The 15,707-nt window shown below is 37.9% G+C and overlaps 1 protein-coding gene across 1 annotated transcript in view; it reads right to left on the reverse strand.

Annotated features, from left to right (window-relative positions):
- Window positions 1–15,707, reverse strand: part of ARHGAP10 (Rho GTPase activating protein 10) — a 138,622-nt gene that overhangs the window by 74,948 nt on the left and 47,967 nt on the right. The window contains exons 4-7 of the mRNA XM_059843966.1: window positions 10,127–10,198; window positions 6,767–6,868; window positions 3,682–3,792; window positions 1,534–1,638 (exon numbers count right to left, since the gene is read on the reverse strand). Of these exons, the coding sequence (XP_059699949.1) occupies window positions 1,534–1,638; window positions 3,682–3,792; window positions 6,767–6,868; window positions 10,127–10,198 (390 nt within the window). The remainder of the gene's footprint in view (window positions 1–1,533; window positions 1,639–3,681; window positions 3,793–6,766; window positions 6,869–10,126; window positions 10,199–15,707) is intronic.

Genomic DNA, 15,707 nt, shown 5'->3' on the forward strand with positions numbered 1-15,707 from the left:
GTCATGTCCTCTCACAAATGCTCCCTTCTATTCTCCTTTTACCTCGGATAGCTGTTGAGCCTTGTTCTGCCTTCTCTCTTCAGCCTCTATCTTTCCATAAAACTTGAGCTGCAAAGCTCAAGCGCTTCAGTGTCTGGTGGGGTACACTGTGCCACCACTCAGTCAATTGAAAATGCAGCTGCTGAGATTAGCTTGCTTTATTACTGCTCATCACTTCTTCAGATCACTCCACTGGCTCCTTTCCATCTGAAACCCAGCTCTTCAAAATTCTATCAGTTTCCCTCTCATGTTTCAGCTGGCATCAGTTCCCCTCTAAGCTGCTCCTCACTCTGTTAAACACACAGGAGAAGCAAGTCTGGCCTGACATTTTCCCCACAAGCACTGACTTCTACAACAAATCTCTGCTTACAAAGTTACCACTAACCAGTTCCCTTTCTCATGCCAAACACCACCTCAAAAGGAAATTTGACACTTGAACATACAGGAAGAAAACTAAAGGAATGGTAGGTGACACGTGAATCACGTCACTATGCATTACAACAACCGTAATCCTCCCTTCCACCTCCCTGCTAGTTAAGCCATTTCTAAAAACAGACTGCCCTCTCCAAGAAGTACTTTCTGTGTCTTAATTCCAGTTGCCCTCAGAGGTCAACAAAACAAATGCACCATCAAGAACTGATTGCTTGCAGTGAGGTGTGTGGTATGCTTCCTACCAAGAGGCCTCTGGCACACCCAAGTTCCTCTGAGCAAGCTTTGTTCTTCATAAATCTCAAGGAAGGAAGGAGACCATTTGACTAGAAACTCTTTCAGTCCCACTGCTTCAGCCTTCACCTTGTTTCCTGCGCTCTCAGTCCAGATCACACTGGGAGATTTGGGATGAGGGCACACTCAGCTAGTGGTGGCCCCATTTGCCTGTCCTTGAAGGAACAGATCATTTTGTCAAATACGCCATGGGTGCCAACACCAAGTCTCCTTACACAATTCTGCACCCCAAACCAACAGGGATACAGGGATGTTCTTGTTTGAAAGGGCTGCTGCAAGACAAACACAAACTCCACACTGCTGTGACCAGCTGGTTTTCTTCCCTTTTCTTCGTAATGGATAATGTAACCCTATAGGGAAATGACCCTCAGACATGACCACCACATACTCAATTTCAAAGCATATCCAAAGCACTGAAAACTTCATATTTCATTACCCATACTCTGAATTATCCAGTGTTTTATGCATTTTTAACAGACTTCATTCGTTTTAAATAATCCTTGCATTATTTCTATCTCCAAAAAAAGTAAAAAAGGAGTGGAGGCCTTTTACTTCATGCTTGTTTTTTACAGTATTATTAGGAATTGCAAAGAACTCGCTGGAATTAGCGATGATTTGTTCAATGATGTGGTTGGTTATCCAGGAGATGGCACCATATCCCCAAAATTCACAGGCAATGTACTCACATGGAAGGAAGTGTTGGCAATACAGATACTGCACATGCAGCAACTTCAGCAAGCGATATTATTCACAAAAGTAGACTCAACTTACATTCTGTATATTTATCTGCAAGGCCATTTTGTAATGATTGAAGTCTTTAGCAAGTTCATATCCCTGGTGATAGAAAGTGAACAAGCCCTGAAAAAATGATAGCACCTGAAATAGAAAGAAAAAGACTTGTTAGAACAAAAAAAACCTCCATTTTCTTCAATACAATTGCTGCACATAGGCTTTTTTTGGAAAGACAGATTACAAAATGATTATTTTAAAACAAATTTCCATAAATGCCTACACTTTATGAGTAATATTTAAATCCAAATGATGATCTATGAATACAGACATTTTGGATGGCCCTGTCTCTGGAATTTCACAACTGATCTCTGCTGTCCATTTGACATAGGAAATGTGTATCCCATGTTCCCAAACTTTCCTATGTAACTTTTTCCTACAACTGCTCTGATACCAAGGATGTCTGGAACATGTATTTGTGCACGAGAAGGTAATGATCATTCTGACCTTTCGTCACCCTTTCCCTGGTCATTCCTCTCTCTGCTAATGACCACGTGGAGATGACTGTCACATCAGTCATCTGGTTTGCTGGAAGAAGGAAGCTTTGCCCATTGCTGCTTTTTGTGCACAGATCTGACCTTCTGTCAGAACCAGAAAGTGACCCACTTAGCATATGCTGACTTCAGTATTTCAATTTAAAAGAACAAACAAGTTGTACTACACTGGAAGCAGCATGAGGTGTAGTCCTGTCTAACTCTCCTGTTTAGTTCAGTTGCTGGAACAAAGCAAGTGAGACATAAAAGAACAACTCTCTAAAGAGAGCAAGACAAAGAATGTACTTAATAAAAGTCTGAAGTCATAGAGCAAATAAAGCATTTTCAACAAATGCAAAAAACCCCCATAAATTTTAAGTATTAAGGGAAAAGGAAGAATTTGGTATGAAGCTTTGTAGTGTAGTGTGAACTTCAAGTACAAATTAGGCAACACAAAGTACAGCCCCATCCAGGAGGAGCTTTCAGAAATGAGAAAGGGACATGTTGCAAGAACATAATTTGAAAATTCATTTATCTAGTCTGGCTCTGAGGATACTTCAACTAGTCTGAAACACAATAACCAAATGCAAAACTATTTAGGGTTAGAAAAATATTTTTCAAAAATATAAAAAAAAAAAAAAAGCCAAAATGTCTACACCAGAAAAATGCCACACAACCACTCTTTTCACAGCATTTTTTCCTTCTTTAAACAATGCTAATATAATTGCAGCAATTTATTCCCTCTTAAGTATTTTAGCTTTTTTTTTTCATACAGGAATTATCTATATTAGAATAGATAGTTCTTAATAACTGCATAATGACCAGCTATTTTGATTAGGGTAATTTAAAACATTTCTTTCATTATTACATTAAAACAATTGAATCAGAATAAAAGGACAAACTTGGCCCAAAAGCACAGACTTCAGAGCATGAGAAAATGGAAGTCACTTCTACAGTCCATCCAACAGTATTACACTTACTGTTCTCTTGTTGTTTGATAAATTTGTATTTAAAATACCAAGCTACTTTACATTTTAGAAAATTTTTAGAATAAGTTCTTCTCATAGATTTAAGAAAGTCTTATCAGTGCATGCAGCACTGATTCCACCAAAATTAAATTAAACCCCTTGATTTCTGCACAGATTCAACTGCAAGTGTAATTAAACATACCAGGCTACCCAGGAACGGGCTTCTTACCCAGCAGCACCCTCCCAATTGATTTATATCTGCAATTCTTTACTAGCAGGCCTCTAAACCCAACCTTCCATAATTAAAATGAGATTCCTTGCATTAGTCAGCAATAACATTTCATCGGTTAGAAAACGCAAGGCAAGAATCTTGACACCAACATCTTCTTGAATCCTCTACTCTATCTCACAACGTGAATTGAGGTTTTTGCAGTACAACAAAAGGTTTCACACATTTTCTGAAATCAACATCAGTGGCTCCAAATCAGTTCTTACTACTGAGGTAAGGTTTGACACACCTGGTTAAATTTATCTGCACTAGGAATCTGTACAGATATAACAAGTTAATTTGAATTATGTTAAGTCACTTAATTAGTTGTGTTTTCCAGAAAGCAAAGCTTGGCTTTTGCTCAAATGCATTCCTTCTCCATCCCTTATGAAAGGTAAAGGTTGAATTCCCTGATACTCACAGGCTCCACACACTCAAATTTCTTCCGCTCCTGGATCTCCTGCAACTTGCACACGTACTCAAGGGACAGCTCATAGAAGTGTTTTCTGTTCTGCTCCACTTGGTTATCTGCCTGCACACAGAGCACACCTCATGAAGTTTCACAGACATTTTGCAGACAGCTTCAGGATAACACACACACAGAAGTGGCAAGCAGATAATTTTCACCATATTTGAGGGATTTGTTTCAACATAAATCATTCATTTACTTTTAAATGGCAGCAGCAATTCCCTTTCGCTAGGTAACATATGCTGTTTTGAATCATGAGGCTAGACTTTTTAGAAAAATTCCAGCAACACTTCTTTAAGCTTCTTTTCTAGGGAATCCAACTTTAAACGGCATTGCAAAGGTACCTGCCCAAACAGAGAGTGGAAGCTAAAAGCATCATCCATTAGAAAAGGGGAAAATCATCTCTCCAATAAAATTAAAGAAAAAATACGTTATTTTTGAAAACTACAGTGCTGGTGCTGTAAATTTTACCCTATAACCCAATAACTGCAGTAAATAGCCAGAATGCTGTTGTACCCATCCCACACCTGTGCTCACTCTCACTGGCAAAAAATGCAATGGAAAAAAGTTCACTTATTGGTACAACACTCCACAAGTTTCCCCAGAGCATCCAGTGTCTAAAAATGCAGCCTTTCTACCTGCAGCTGATATTTAGCACAGCTTTGCAGAAATGCCGACACCATATCTATGCTGAACAGCTACATTTCAGCTAACATCCATCTGCATTTAAATATTTCACTTTCTAGCACCTAGCCATTATTTTATGAAGTTATTATTAAAGGTACATGTAAGATTCATTTAAATTAGTCTTAGAATTTAGTTATAGAAACTGTTATTTTAATAACATTAAAGAAAAGGTTACTCAAAGTAACTAACACTTAGTCTTTGCCCACAAAGATAATACAAAATGCATCTACAGTGAATTACCAAAGGAAGTGGAGAAAGGGTTAGGTGAAAGGACAAGACCTACTATCAGACTCTCTCTTAAATACTGAGACTAGATCCTTCAGGCAGAACAGTGACTGCTGTGCTTTAAGAGGATAAACCAAATTAGCTTTAAGACAGTTTTGCCTTAAGACATGCTTGGCTTTACTGCTCCGTGCTGGAGAACTCTCAGCAGTTAAAGGGGCATAACCACAAATACCATTAAATAAATTAAGCCTTGATAAGTATTTCAGTAAGCAAATATGTTTCAACAAGCCATGCCATTTTGATGCATCCCATAAACTGTGGAATTGTTTGAGTTGTCAGCTTATAAACACAGGAATTGTTTGAGTTGTCAGCTAAGCTTCTAATCATATATACATGAAGGGTACCACAACACCCTAGAAAGTGACTCTGAAGTGGATCTTCGAGGACATCTGGCTCACCACACAGTCCAGAATACATTATCACATCTCTCAGTTTTTTGAGGCATGAGCCTCCCCATGCACCCAGCAAGTTGCATTGTAGTTTGTGTACTGCTAAGAAAGAGAGAAGTGAGAAACACACCATGCCTCAGTAAAATTACAGAAATATCCCACCATCAGTAGAGTTAAAAGTTGTGTTCATATTAAGACACACTCCACAACATGGCATGTTTTTCATCAAATTTTTGTCAAATTTATCACTGCACTATTTACTCCAGTCAGGAACTGACACAAGTAGTGAATGAATAAAACTAAATTATATACATTATAATGCAACTATATACACCTGTTCTCTAAGCTTGTGCAAGAAATTGTTTCTTATCTCCTCTGACAACACACCCCAAGGGCCTTTTTTCTTAAACATTTATACCTCAATATTAAACACATAAATGTGAGAGCCTGACTGAATAATTTCAGAATTTTTGCTCATGCAACTTTGAAGGACATTTAAAACAAATCTATTTGCTCATTCTAGATTTCACACATGCTCTAAAGCTTCAGGCTATATTTGAGACAGCTTCAAAATGCCTCTTAGAGGCATAACATATTTTTCCATTTAGGTTAGGTCTCATTTCAGATTTGATATCAAGAACCCGTATTTCATCAAGCGATCACAATCAGCCCTTTATCATTTTCTCTGCATCAAAGTTCTTTGGCAGCTGATCAATTTGACAAAAGTACAGGTCCTGACACATGAGCCATGCCCAATAACTTCACTGGGACAACCCAACTCCCCAACAGACATTTCTTTACACATTTGAGGGTCTATGTTGCAAGTGCAGCATGATGAAGTGACATCTTAGTGAAACTCAAGAGTAGAGAAATTCCAGGGTAACTTTGCCAGTAATATTAACCATTTTTATGAAAAATGGCATAGAATGTTTGGGATGGGGTAGAGGGCAGGGACAGGAGTTATCCCCGAGGAAAACATTAAGGTTTTTTATAGTCTAAGCATTAATAATTCTGACATAATTACATTTTTCTGGGAAAAAAAGTCCTTCTGGCTACAGCAAACCTCTACAAGATTTCCCAGCAGTCTTTTCACATACTATTCAGTGTAGCTACAAAAATAAAAACTATTACAAATAAGTTGATGATGATAATAAACCCAGAGGGAACCAGAAGGAATTCCAGGCAAAACAAATCTATCAGTTATAAATTGTCACCAAACTTTTTTATAGCACTACTCAAAAAAAACCCAAAACAAATCTTCAAAACGTGAGAAAAAGCAAAGGCACTAACCCACTTTATTTGGGAATAAAATCTTGCTGTCCTCTGCTATAAGTGTTAGCACAGGGCATTCAGTCAATACTCACAATGCAATGCAAATTACAGGAATGGTAAAGTCTTACAAGAAATTCAGAGTTTTTCACAGTATGTTTGCACTTCCTTACTCCCTCAATTATATATAAAAACTTACATGAGACTGAGTGCTTCATACACACAAAACCCTTGATTCAGAAAATGGTGGAGGTACTAAGTTCAGCAAATATTGATTTTCTCACCAACTTTCCCAGATGAGAAAATTGGTTTGTTTTACCACTGAGAATGCTGTTTCTGCATTTGCATAAGTATATTTACCTATTCCAAAGCCTTCAGCCTGCATTAAAAAAGAGAGGCAACAATACCTCTTGTAATTGTAGCTCTTTCTTCTTAGCTGATAAATTCAAATGTTTTTCTAACAAACTGTAGTTCTTCTCTGTCTCTTTATCAAACTTCTTCTTTTCCTCCTAGATGCAGAAAAAAAGTAGCAATCATGTCAATATAAAAGTGTACTATTTTTCTTCTGTTACAATTCTAGTTCATCAGGAACAAAGAGAAAAAAAAAATCATAGCTCCAGAAAGCAGAGAAAAATATGCTCCATCTCATTTTAAAAATTAATTTAAAGGCTAACTTGAAATGAAATCCCATTGCACCATTATGGTGTAGCTTATCACACAGATGCTTACATCTCCTAAGTTAAAAAAGCAAAAAACCTGGCCTCTTCTTGATTTATTGCATTTTTCATTACTTTGAGGCACCATCCACGCCACCTTGTTTTTGAATAAAAGGCATTACATGGAAATACCAGTTTCACTGAAAAAAATAACTTTCTTAAATTGACAAGGGAAAAGTTTCAACAGCTCGAAATCCAAAGGAAATATACTTCTATAATTCACAGGATTTCTTCATTTTAAAGCTATACAACAACCTCAGAGCTGAATTCCTATTTCTAACGGAGTTTTATTGTGCCCATGACAAAAACCCAATAAAAGGAAAAAATATCCATCAAACTTAATACAGTATCAAAAGAGAAACTCTCACAGACACATGTGAATATATATCTGCATTGTGTTTTGCACAATGCAAACCATTTCTCTGACCACCAAAAGCAATGTATTAGAAGAGGGACAGTCATTACTTATTTCAGGAAATCTGAGTTTCTGATCTAATTTAGTAGAAGATATTGTAAAACAAATTGATTCCTCAGTTCCACTGTATTAAGGCAAAAATCAGTATTCATCAATTCAAGCAACCAGTTTTGAAGCTATTTTTAGTATATCTAATTGCGGTTGAAAATAACCTCAAATAAGTAAAATCAAGTATTTAACTACATATTCAAGAACTGGCAGATTTAATCATCAGAAAGATACTAGTTCAATTAAAATATTTTTCCTCATCTGTAGATTTGAAATCACATTTAAATGTATTCTAACCAAACCCCTGATTAAACTCTACAGAAATAATTCCTCTTTTTTTCTCCTCTTAACCTTTCATTTTTAACACTACTATAATACTATATTAGAAGAGACACACATTTTTGTTCTCTGAACCATTAGATTCTGAAAATGGCATTACATTAAAGATGCTGTTTAGGATTGCTTCTCAGCAAGGACTTCAGAATTTTTTTCCCCCACTCTGAGACTCAAAATTTCCTTTACAAAATGAGTCTTAAAAAATATTTGTTATCAACTGAAAAACATGAACATATGCATAGAGTATCAGGGTGATTAGAGATAACATATTAGCAACATGGGGAATCAGGAACAAAGTGCAGGGAAATAGGTGAATCTTTGTGTTTATATTAGCAAAATTTTAATTGATGTGGTGAACATTTGAGGGCTTCCCCCCCCCACCAAATAAAAAAAATTTAAAAAAAAAAATTAAAAAAAAAAAGAGTTCTCTTAACTTCTTAACAGGCAAAGCCAGAAACTTTACACACATAGCTTGGGATTAGTGCAGCAACAGCTTTCAATAACCGGTAATTCAATAAGTGTCTCAGCTTCCAACTCTATGAAGCTAAACTTTCCTCTCCTTCCTTTTCTTAAGCTTAACTCAGACCATTTAATCAGCAAAGGGATGTAAGATGCAGAAAAAAATCTGAGGCAGCAGATTCAACTTTTATTTTGTAATGGTAGAGCAAAAATCTTTCCTAAAGCAAATACTACACAATGTTTTAGATATATTTCACCACTAGATGCCATAGGTTGGTTTTCAGAGCTAAGCAGAGTTACATTTTCAATGTCAGTGTTTTGATTATATTGAATAAATATTCAGTTAACAATATTCCAAGAGCTAAATATTTTTAGAGGTTTTTTATTTAAACATTATGCAATTATGTAAGACTTTTATTTAAAGGTTAAAATGACCTTTTTTGACAGAATTCTGTAAAAAAAAAAAGTTTAGATCAGAAATAAAAGCTACAGCTTCACAGAAACAGTATGCAGAGACACAAGGAAAGAAACATCCATCCAAACAAAATGGGAGATGTAGGCTTTGTGAATGTAATTTGTGTTAAAAGCATCAGGAAGACAATTCTGACTAGCAAATGAGTGAAGATATGAGATAACTTAAAGCATTAGAAGTTCTCACCCCAAAACCAGCAATAACTTTTAACAGCAAAAATACTGCTGAAATAATGCATTCATTACACAGCTATTCATTCTATGACAATGGGTTACATTCAGAACAAATTCTCTCTCTCCTTGGAAGTCTAGCTATATCACAGACCAAGTTTTTACTGTGTGTTGGTTGGGTCACCTAATATACTTCTCTCAAGTCCATAAAATTACACAAAGCTCATTGTACCATTGAACTGAAAGGATTTATGACCAACAGAGCCTTTTCAGTTCATGAACACTAAAATCATATGCAGACATGTTAATCATTCCTGCCTAAGTCAAAATGCGTAGTGCTCCTATAAGTGAAACATTGTCTTAACATCACTAAATATCACTGGTGATGAAGACACGAAATTGTAAAATAAACCATATGAAGGTATTTTGAAAATGTATTGAGTTTTACAACAGAAAAGTTTAATAAAATGCTAGTTTCTTTCTTTTCTACTTTTTTTTAAATAAGCGCTCATATTTCTCACTGCAAGGAAGGCAGACAGACACAAATTTGCCCTTGTTACTTTTATCCAAATCTAGTCTGTACTTAATCCATGAAGTTCATTTAGCTTTTTTTAAAAATATTCACAACTTACGTGACAATCTTAAAAAAATGATCAAATGCTTTTATCAAAAATACTTTCAATGAGATCTTCTTCTCAGACTCTTCATCCCTATTCCCATGCATACAGAGCCAGTTAGTTCAAAACAAAAAATTAAATAAAGGCAATTCTCACTTGCAGGTGGCAAAAATGTAGTTAAAAGTATATGAATGAGTGAGCTCCTTTAGGTAGTTAATATTTTTCAGCCCTTGATTGTGCGACTGCAGGCAAATACAAAGCAGAACAGGATTACCCATTAGGAAGGGGGAGCAGGCTGTTAGCAGAATTCTTCCTATTCCAGACAGAGGAGATAAGGTAGGTGGGGAGAAGGAAGGGAAAGGACACATTCTTCTCTTCCATTTGTTTCTGAACGAAGTTCTCAAAGTAGAAACAAAAAAAGTGTGACCACATGAAACATAAACAATAATATGTTTCTGCCAATTACATGTCATTACTAGAATGCAATCCAAGTAGAGAAATTAAACAAACTTATAAAGGCAAGGAGGGACAAACCTTTACAGCTCCTAGCTGCTCTTTCCTAAATCTTTCCAAAGGTTTGATCAGAGTTTCAGTAACACTGAGTGCCTAAAGAAAAAAAAGCATGGGTTAGGTTTCTGTAGCCAGATTGATGAGTCATGTCAGCATCAGCAATAAAAAGGAAAAAGCAAAGAAGCTCTGGGGTAAAATAATAGAAGCTTGCAAGATAGAACTTCTAACTCCAAAAAAAAAAAAAAAATCACATCTGAGTTCATTCAAGCCTAAAAAATTCCTTAATTCAATCCACTATCAGGAAAATTAAATTAAAACAAATGCAAAAATTTCAGAAATTTCCAGGCTGCACCCAAAATTGCAACTGCTTCATTTGTGGCAGTCTTGCAGATCAGGTTGAAGGCCTCAATACCTGAACACCAGAATGACACAGGGGACAAACGAGCTTCGTTAGGGAATGCAAAGATTTCTGCAACAAGAAGCACAACAGACAACTGTGGAATAGACCAGTGAGAAGCAAATAATATTCCTTTAAGACAGTTAAAGCCACTAGACATTCATATAAATCTCCAAATATTAACACACTTAAGTACATTAATAAGACCTTAAATTATAAAATCAAAGAGTTGCAAAGTCAAAAAACAAGACGTTGAGACAACTGGGTGAGCATCCACCAGTGCACTTACAGTATAAAGTCTCATGGCCACTGCAAAAAGAAAAAAGGAGGACACAGCATTCCATCATAAGACAGAAAACTGCAGCTTATTAAATCTGCACAGCTACTAATTCACATGAAATTTCCCTGAAGATGGAGCAGGGTTCCATTTGGTGCAAACAAGACTTCAAATTTTAAAAATATTTGAAATTTCAGGAAAGGCTGGTATTTCTTGAACACAGCAGCAGCATGGAAAAGATGGCAAGAGCATTGCAGATGAGGGGGAGCAGGGGGAGCAGACCTTGTGGTCTGTCCTAAGGCAGACCCACAGAACAAATCATGCCCAGGACTGGGTTTAGCACAGCCGCTGGGCTGGGATGCCAAGAGTTCAGGCAGAGCTCCCTGGAATCCCCCTAACATACAACAGAAGCCTTTCTCTTTCCTCCCCTTTCCCCTCCCTTTATAGTGAAAATCTTCAGATAAAACATCAGAGGCTTAAACCGGCCTTCTGGAACGCTTCTGAACACTCTTATCATAAAACACACTCGGGATGCACGGGAGATCTGGCACAACACAAATCTGAGCAGCGCTGTCTGCTCCCGCCCATCCCTGCAGCCATGAGGGATTACTGCGGGAGTCATCCTGCCAATTCACTGTAACCACAGCAACCCACATTTCTACAGGGCCAGCACAGCACACTAACCTGCAGCTAACTGGAAAGCCAAAGAGCTGGCAAGTCTGGGCCAAACTGGGTGCTGCACAGTCATCCACATAACAGCTACATCCCAACTTCAGAGCACGTTTTCTCAGCACAAAACTTCCCTCTGCATCCATTTCCTGATTTTGCCAAAAACATTTTAAAGCACCCTTTGGAGGAAGAATTCTCAAGTCAGAGTGGAGAGCATGGAAACCTCACTATCAGTCCTTCTATACTGGAAAACTTTAAATTGTTCTCTGTTCTAACAAAGTGAAGGAGAATACTCCTCAGAGGAAAACTCAGAGGATGGCACAAGCTTCCACAAGGTAGAGCACCACTCTTACTGGAATCATTTCAAAGCTTTTAAAGGTAACAACTGAGCACTCACATGGTTAGAGGGTTAAAAATAATTAAAAAATGACAAGTTGCTGTTCAGTTGTTTGAACATTTGCACAAAAAAGTGTAAGGTTAACGCACATTAAATGTATGCTGAACACAAAGTCCAAATCAAAGAAAACCATAGCACCTTGATGTAACAAAGGAAAAATACCCCAAAAAAAGAAAAATATAGGCATAAAAGGCTGTGCTTCATAAAACAGCAGGGCTGTAAATCACTTGTCCTGCTACTCCTGTGCAGTATTAAACATGGGAATCTCTACAGGAATTTGTTTGAAGTAGAAAATCTTTAAATCAAAATGGGATGCTCCCTTCAGCGACTGCCAACAAGCAGATTCCACTGCTGCCAGTGGGACAATATGCCAATAATTCTTTCATTAAAAGAAAAACAAGCCTCACCTCCTTCCAAAAAAGACATTTCTCATTTTGCACAACTTAAACTTTTGTTAACAGATGTATCCCCAGGTGCCTGCCATGAAAGTACTTATGATTTGTCACTCCTTTTGCTTTCTGTGCCTGGGTTAAATACCAGGACTCTTGATTACTTCTGGGTGGAGTGAGGTTTTGCAGATCTTTGGTCATTCTCACAGAGCTTCATCCCAGGCCATAAATAAGAATGCAAGACTGGTAAATTCAACAGTGAATTACAGAGATCCTCTTCTGACTGACCAAGTTCATAATTAGAATACCTCCAACACAAGATTAAATAGAGATGCATTCCTGCTGTTTTCCAGTACACAGAATCCAGTGCTTGTCATGAAAAATTACAAATAGATGTATTATTGTTTATAGAAAAAAAATATTTGCACTGCTATTCATTCTTAACTTATTTATAACTTGTAAACTTAAAACAACTATTTTTTTTAACTATAGATAACAAATTAGCAAATAAGCAAAGGATTACCTAAATATATTTGTAATTATCACTTGTACCTTCTTCAGAACTAGAATCATGTTAAAATGGAAAATTTCCATCAAAAGTTAAACCAGGCATTTAAGTTGATTAATATGAAACTAGATGCTCCTTCCTTTTTCAACTTCTATCTTGACTCTTATATTCATTTTCATTCCTCTTCTTCTCTAATCCTGACAGATTATGACAGAAATGCACTATTTAAAATGACATTTTAAAATCCCTTTTTTTACATCTCTCATCTATCCAAACCTACATGAAACAAATATATATTCAATTATATCTGGCAGGCAAGCTGTGGAATGCCAGTCATAAGTGAACCAATGTAACAAGGTCATGCCTCAGGTGACAGAATTTTAACCAGGTTTGTGATTGTCAGAGTCTCAGGAATGCCCAGAAATGTTTAACCCGACAGCACACAAGTCCCGGGCAGACAGTCCCAAACTGCTTACACTAGTCCTGCTCTGTTTGCAGCACCTACAGAAAGGTCAAAGAACTAACTTGAACATAAACCTGGCAGCAGCAGCAATAAAGTCATCAGTGCCATCACCACCTGGAGATCACTCTGTCCAACATTTCCAACATCCTGAAGCATGCTGTCAGCTTTGTATTTATCTATTTCAGATGTCTTTACAAAACTCCACTTGCTCAGGCAGAGAAGTTGTACAGATCATAGACTAAGGAGCCCCAACCTCTCTTTCCAGCGCAGCCCTCAATGGCACAGGCTAAATCCATTAGCAAGCTCATTCACAGCTGCTGGATACTTCCTCAGTCAGGTCAACAAGACCCAACAGGTCACTGAGCTGTCAGTGGCACTCCACAAGATGACTCCATTTAGACTGTCACTGCTTCCCTTCCCAGGAAAGGTGGGAGTAGAGGTGTTTAAGGACAAACTGCTTCCACCAACACCTCCTTCTATGCACGGTAACCTGACAGAGAAGATCAGGCACCAGCATTCAATGCTCCTCTTGCTTTCTCCTGCAGTAGGCAGGAGCAGGTTCTCTAAGTTCCCACTCCCTTTCCAGGCTTATATTGCAAAGGAGGAAGGCTGCTTGCATGGTCTGTAAAGGAGTAGCAACCCACATGAGCTCTCCTCAAAGTTCAGCGGCTGAAAAGGTTAAACCAACCCAAGTTAATCAAAGTTTGTTATTAGACAAATGCAGCACTGGCCTCCTAGCCCTCATCCTAAAAATATCCTTAGAGCTCAGCCTTTACTGGAAGCACTGGAAATTGCACACTGCACATCAACAACACTGGTGGTGAGGTAAATACATATCATGACTCTGCTCCAGTCTGAAATGATGCATTCTTCCATTAAAAAAAAAAAAAAAACAGGTTTACTGAGAAAGAAGAAAAACTAAGCCATAAACAGACACCTTCCTGCAGCCTGCACTGCAACACAGGAGTGCTGAGTTCCCAATTCCATCTCAGGAACTGGAATGCAGATTGGATGCCTTGCAAAAAGGAGGGGTTTAGTTTCCGGGCATACCAACTGGACAGATTTATTTGTAGTCAGGGGCAGGACTGTCTCTCAACAAAGCTATGAGGGAGGCCAACAAGTCAGTAAGGCAAAGCTCATGAAACTGAGCAAGTGTCAATGAAACCAGATCTGGGAAGGAAGCTTTGCCTTAGTGAGTGCAACAGAGAAGGCAGAAAGGAAGACATACCTGAAGACATACCTAGCAGTAATTCAATAACAAAATAGTTGATAATGCTGCTAGATAAAGAAGTCCACTTTCCAATAAGGATATTTACCACTACAGCTGCTCTTCTTCTTACAGAGGATACGGTTGTGTTTTCCCTAAGAAAATCTGAGCCTAATAAAAATTTTAAAAAAAGCCAATTCTGATACCTCCAATATTGGGAGAGAGAGAAATATATAAAGAATATTATTTTCTCCAAAAAGCTTTCCTACTTCTTATAGTGATTTGCTACTGAAATTTCTCAAACCACTAAGACCTATGCCTGAAACCCTATATTATTAAAATTTGCAGATACAATTCCACTACTGAAAACATCAGATGTTATTTGCAAAGCCTGAATCTCTATTTTTTCTTTTCCCACGAGAGTATGATTTGCTGTTACAGTTACACACGCCCCCAGTTAGCTGCACAGCCAACCCCCCTGCCAGCCCTACAGACAGAGGTGTCTCTCTATAACCACACCTCAGCACTGGTTTTGCATTTATCTGGAGCACTGATGACTGCAGACACTGCAAACCACCCCCAAGGTTCATTATTTTGTTTTCAAATCAAGTTTTCTTCTAGTAAACATGTCTGGATTTTCTCCCTGCTCTAGAGCTTTCCCAGTAGCTTTACAATCTTAGATAATGAAAGGACCTCAGGCACACATTGGGAATACAGACATAGGAGGGTTTTGGTGTTTAGAAGGCCTGCAGTATATAGACTAAAGGATTTTTAGGATCTCATAGCCCATTAATACTCGTGTGTCTTGGCATGTGTGCAGAGGCTATAAAAAAAAGAAGTGACATCCATTGCTGTGGAGGAAGCCATCAGGTAACAAAAGAGCCAAGGGAACCAGTGATACAGCTCACCTAGAGACAACATATTTTGTTGAAGCACCAGGAGGCATCTGTAAAAAACACATCCCCTCCCTCTTAGGTGTTCCAGAGAAATACATTTCAGGGTTTGGTAGGAAGACAAAAAATATTTCTCAAACTGTTCCAGGGGGAGCTTCCTAGACCACTGAGCCACTGCCTCACAAGCCTCAATACAGGCATAATCCTGTGCTCTGCACTTCCTAATTCTTTCACAAGCAGCAGCCTTGCCCTACAGGAAATACAACAGCTGGACTCATGAGTTCACCCTTCTAGAGAAAAGTTGTTTCCTGTTCATCTCCTGGAAGTTCATGACTCACCTTAAGGACAGACAGCTAAAAGGGCCTCCTATGATCCATCTGCTATGCTGCGCCCTACTCTGAAATG

This window comes from Haemorhous mexicanus, chromosome 4 (genome assembly GCF_027477595.1).
Source record: "Haemorhous mexicanus isolate bHaeMex1 chromosome 4, bHaeMex1.pri, whole genome shotgun sequence".
In the NCBI taxonomy this organism is placed as follows: Eukaryota; Metazoa; Chordata; class Aves; order Passeriformes; family Fringillidae; genus Haemorhous; species Haemorhous mexicanus.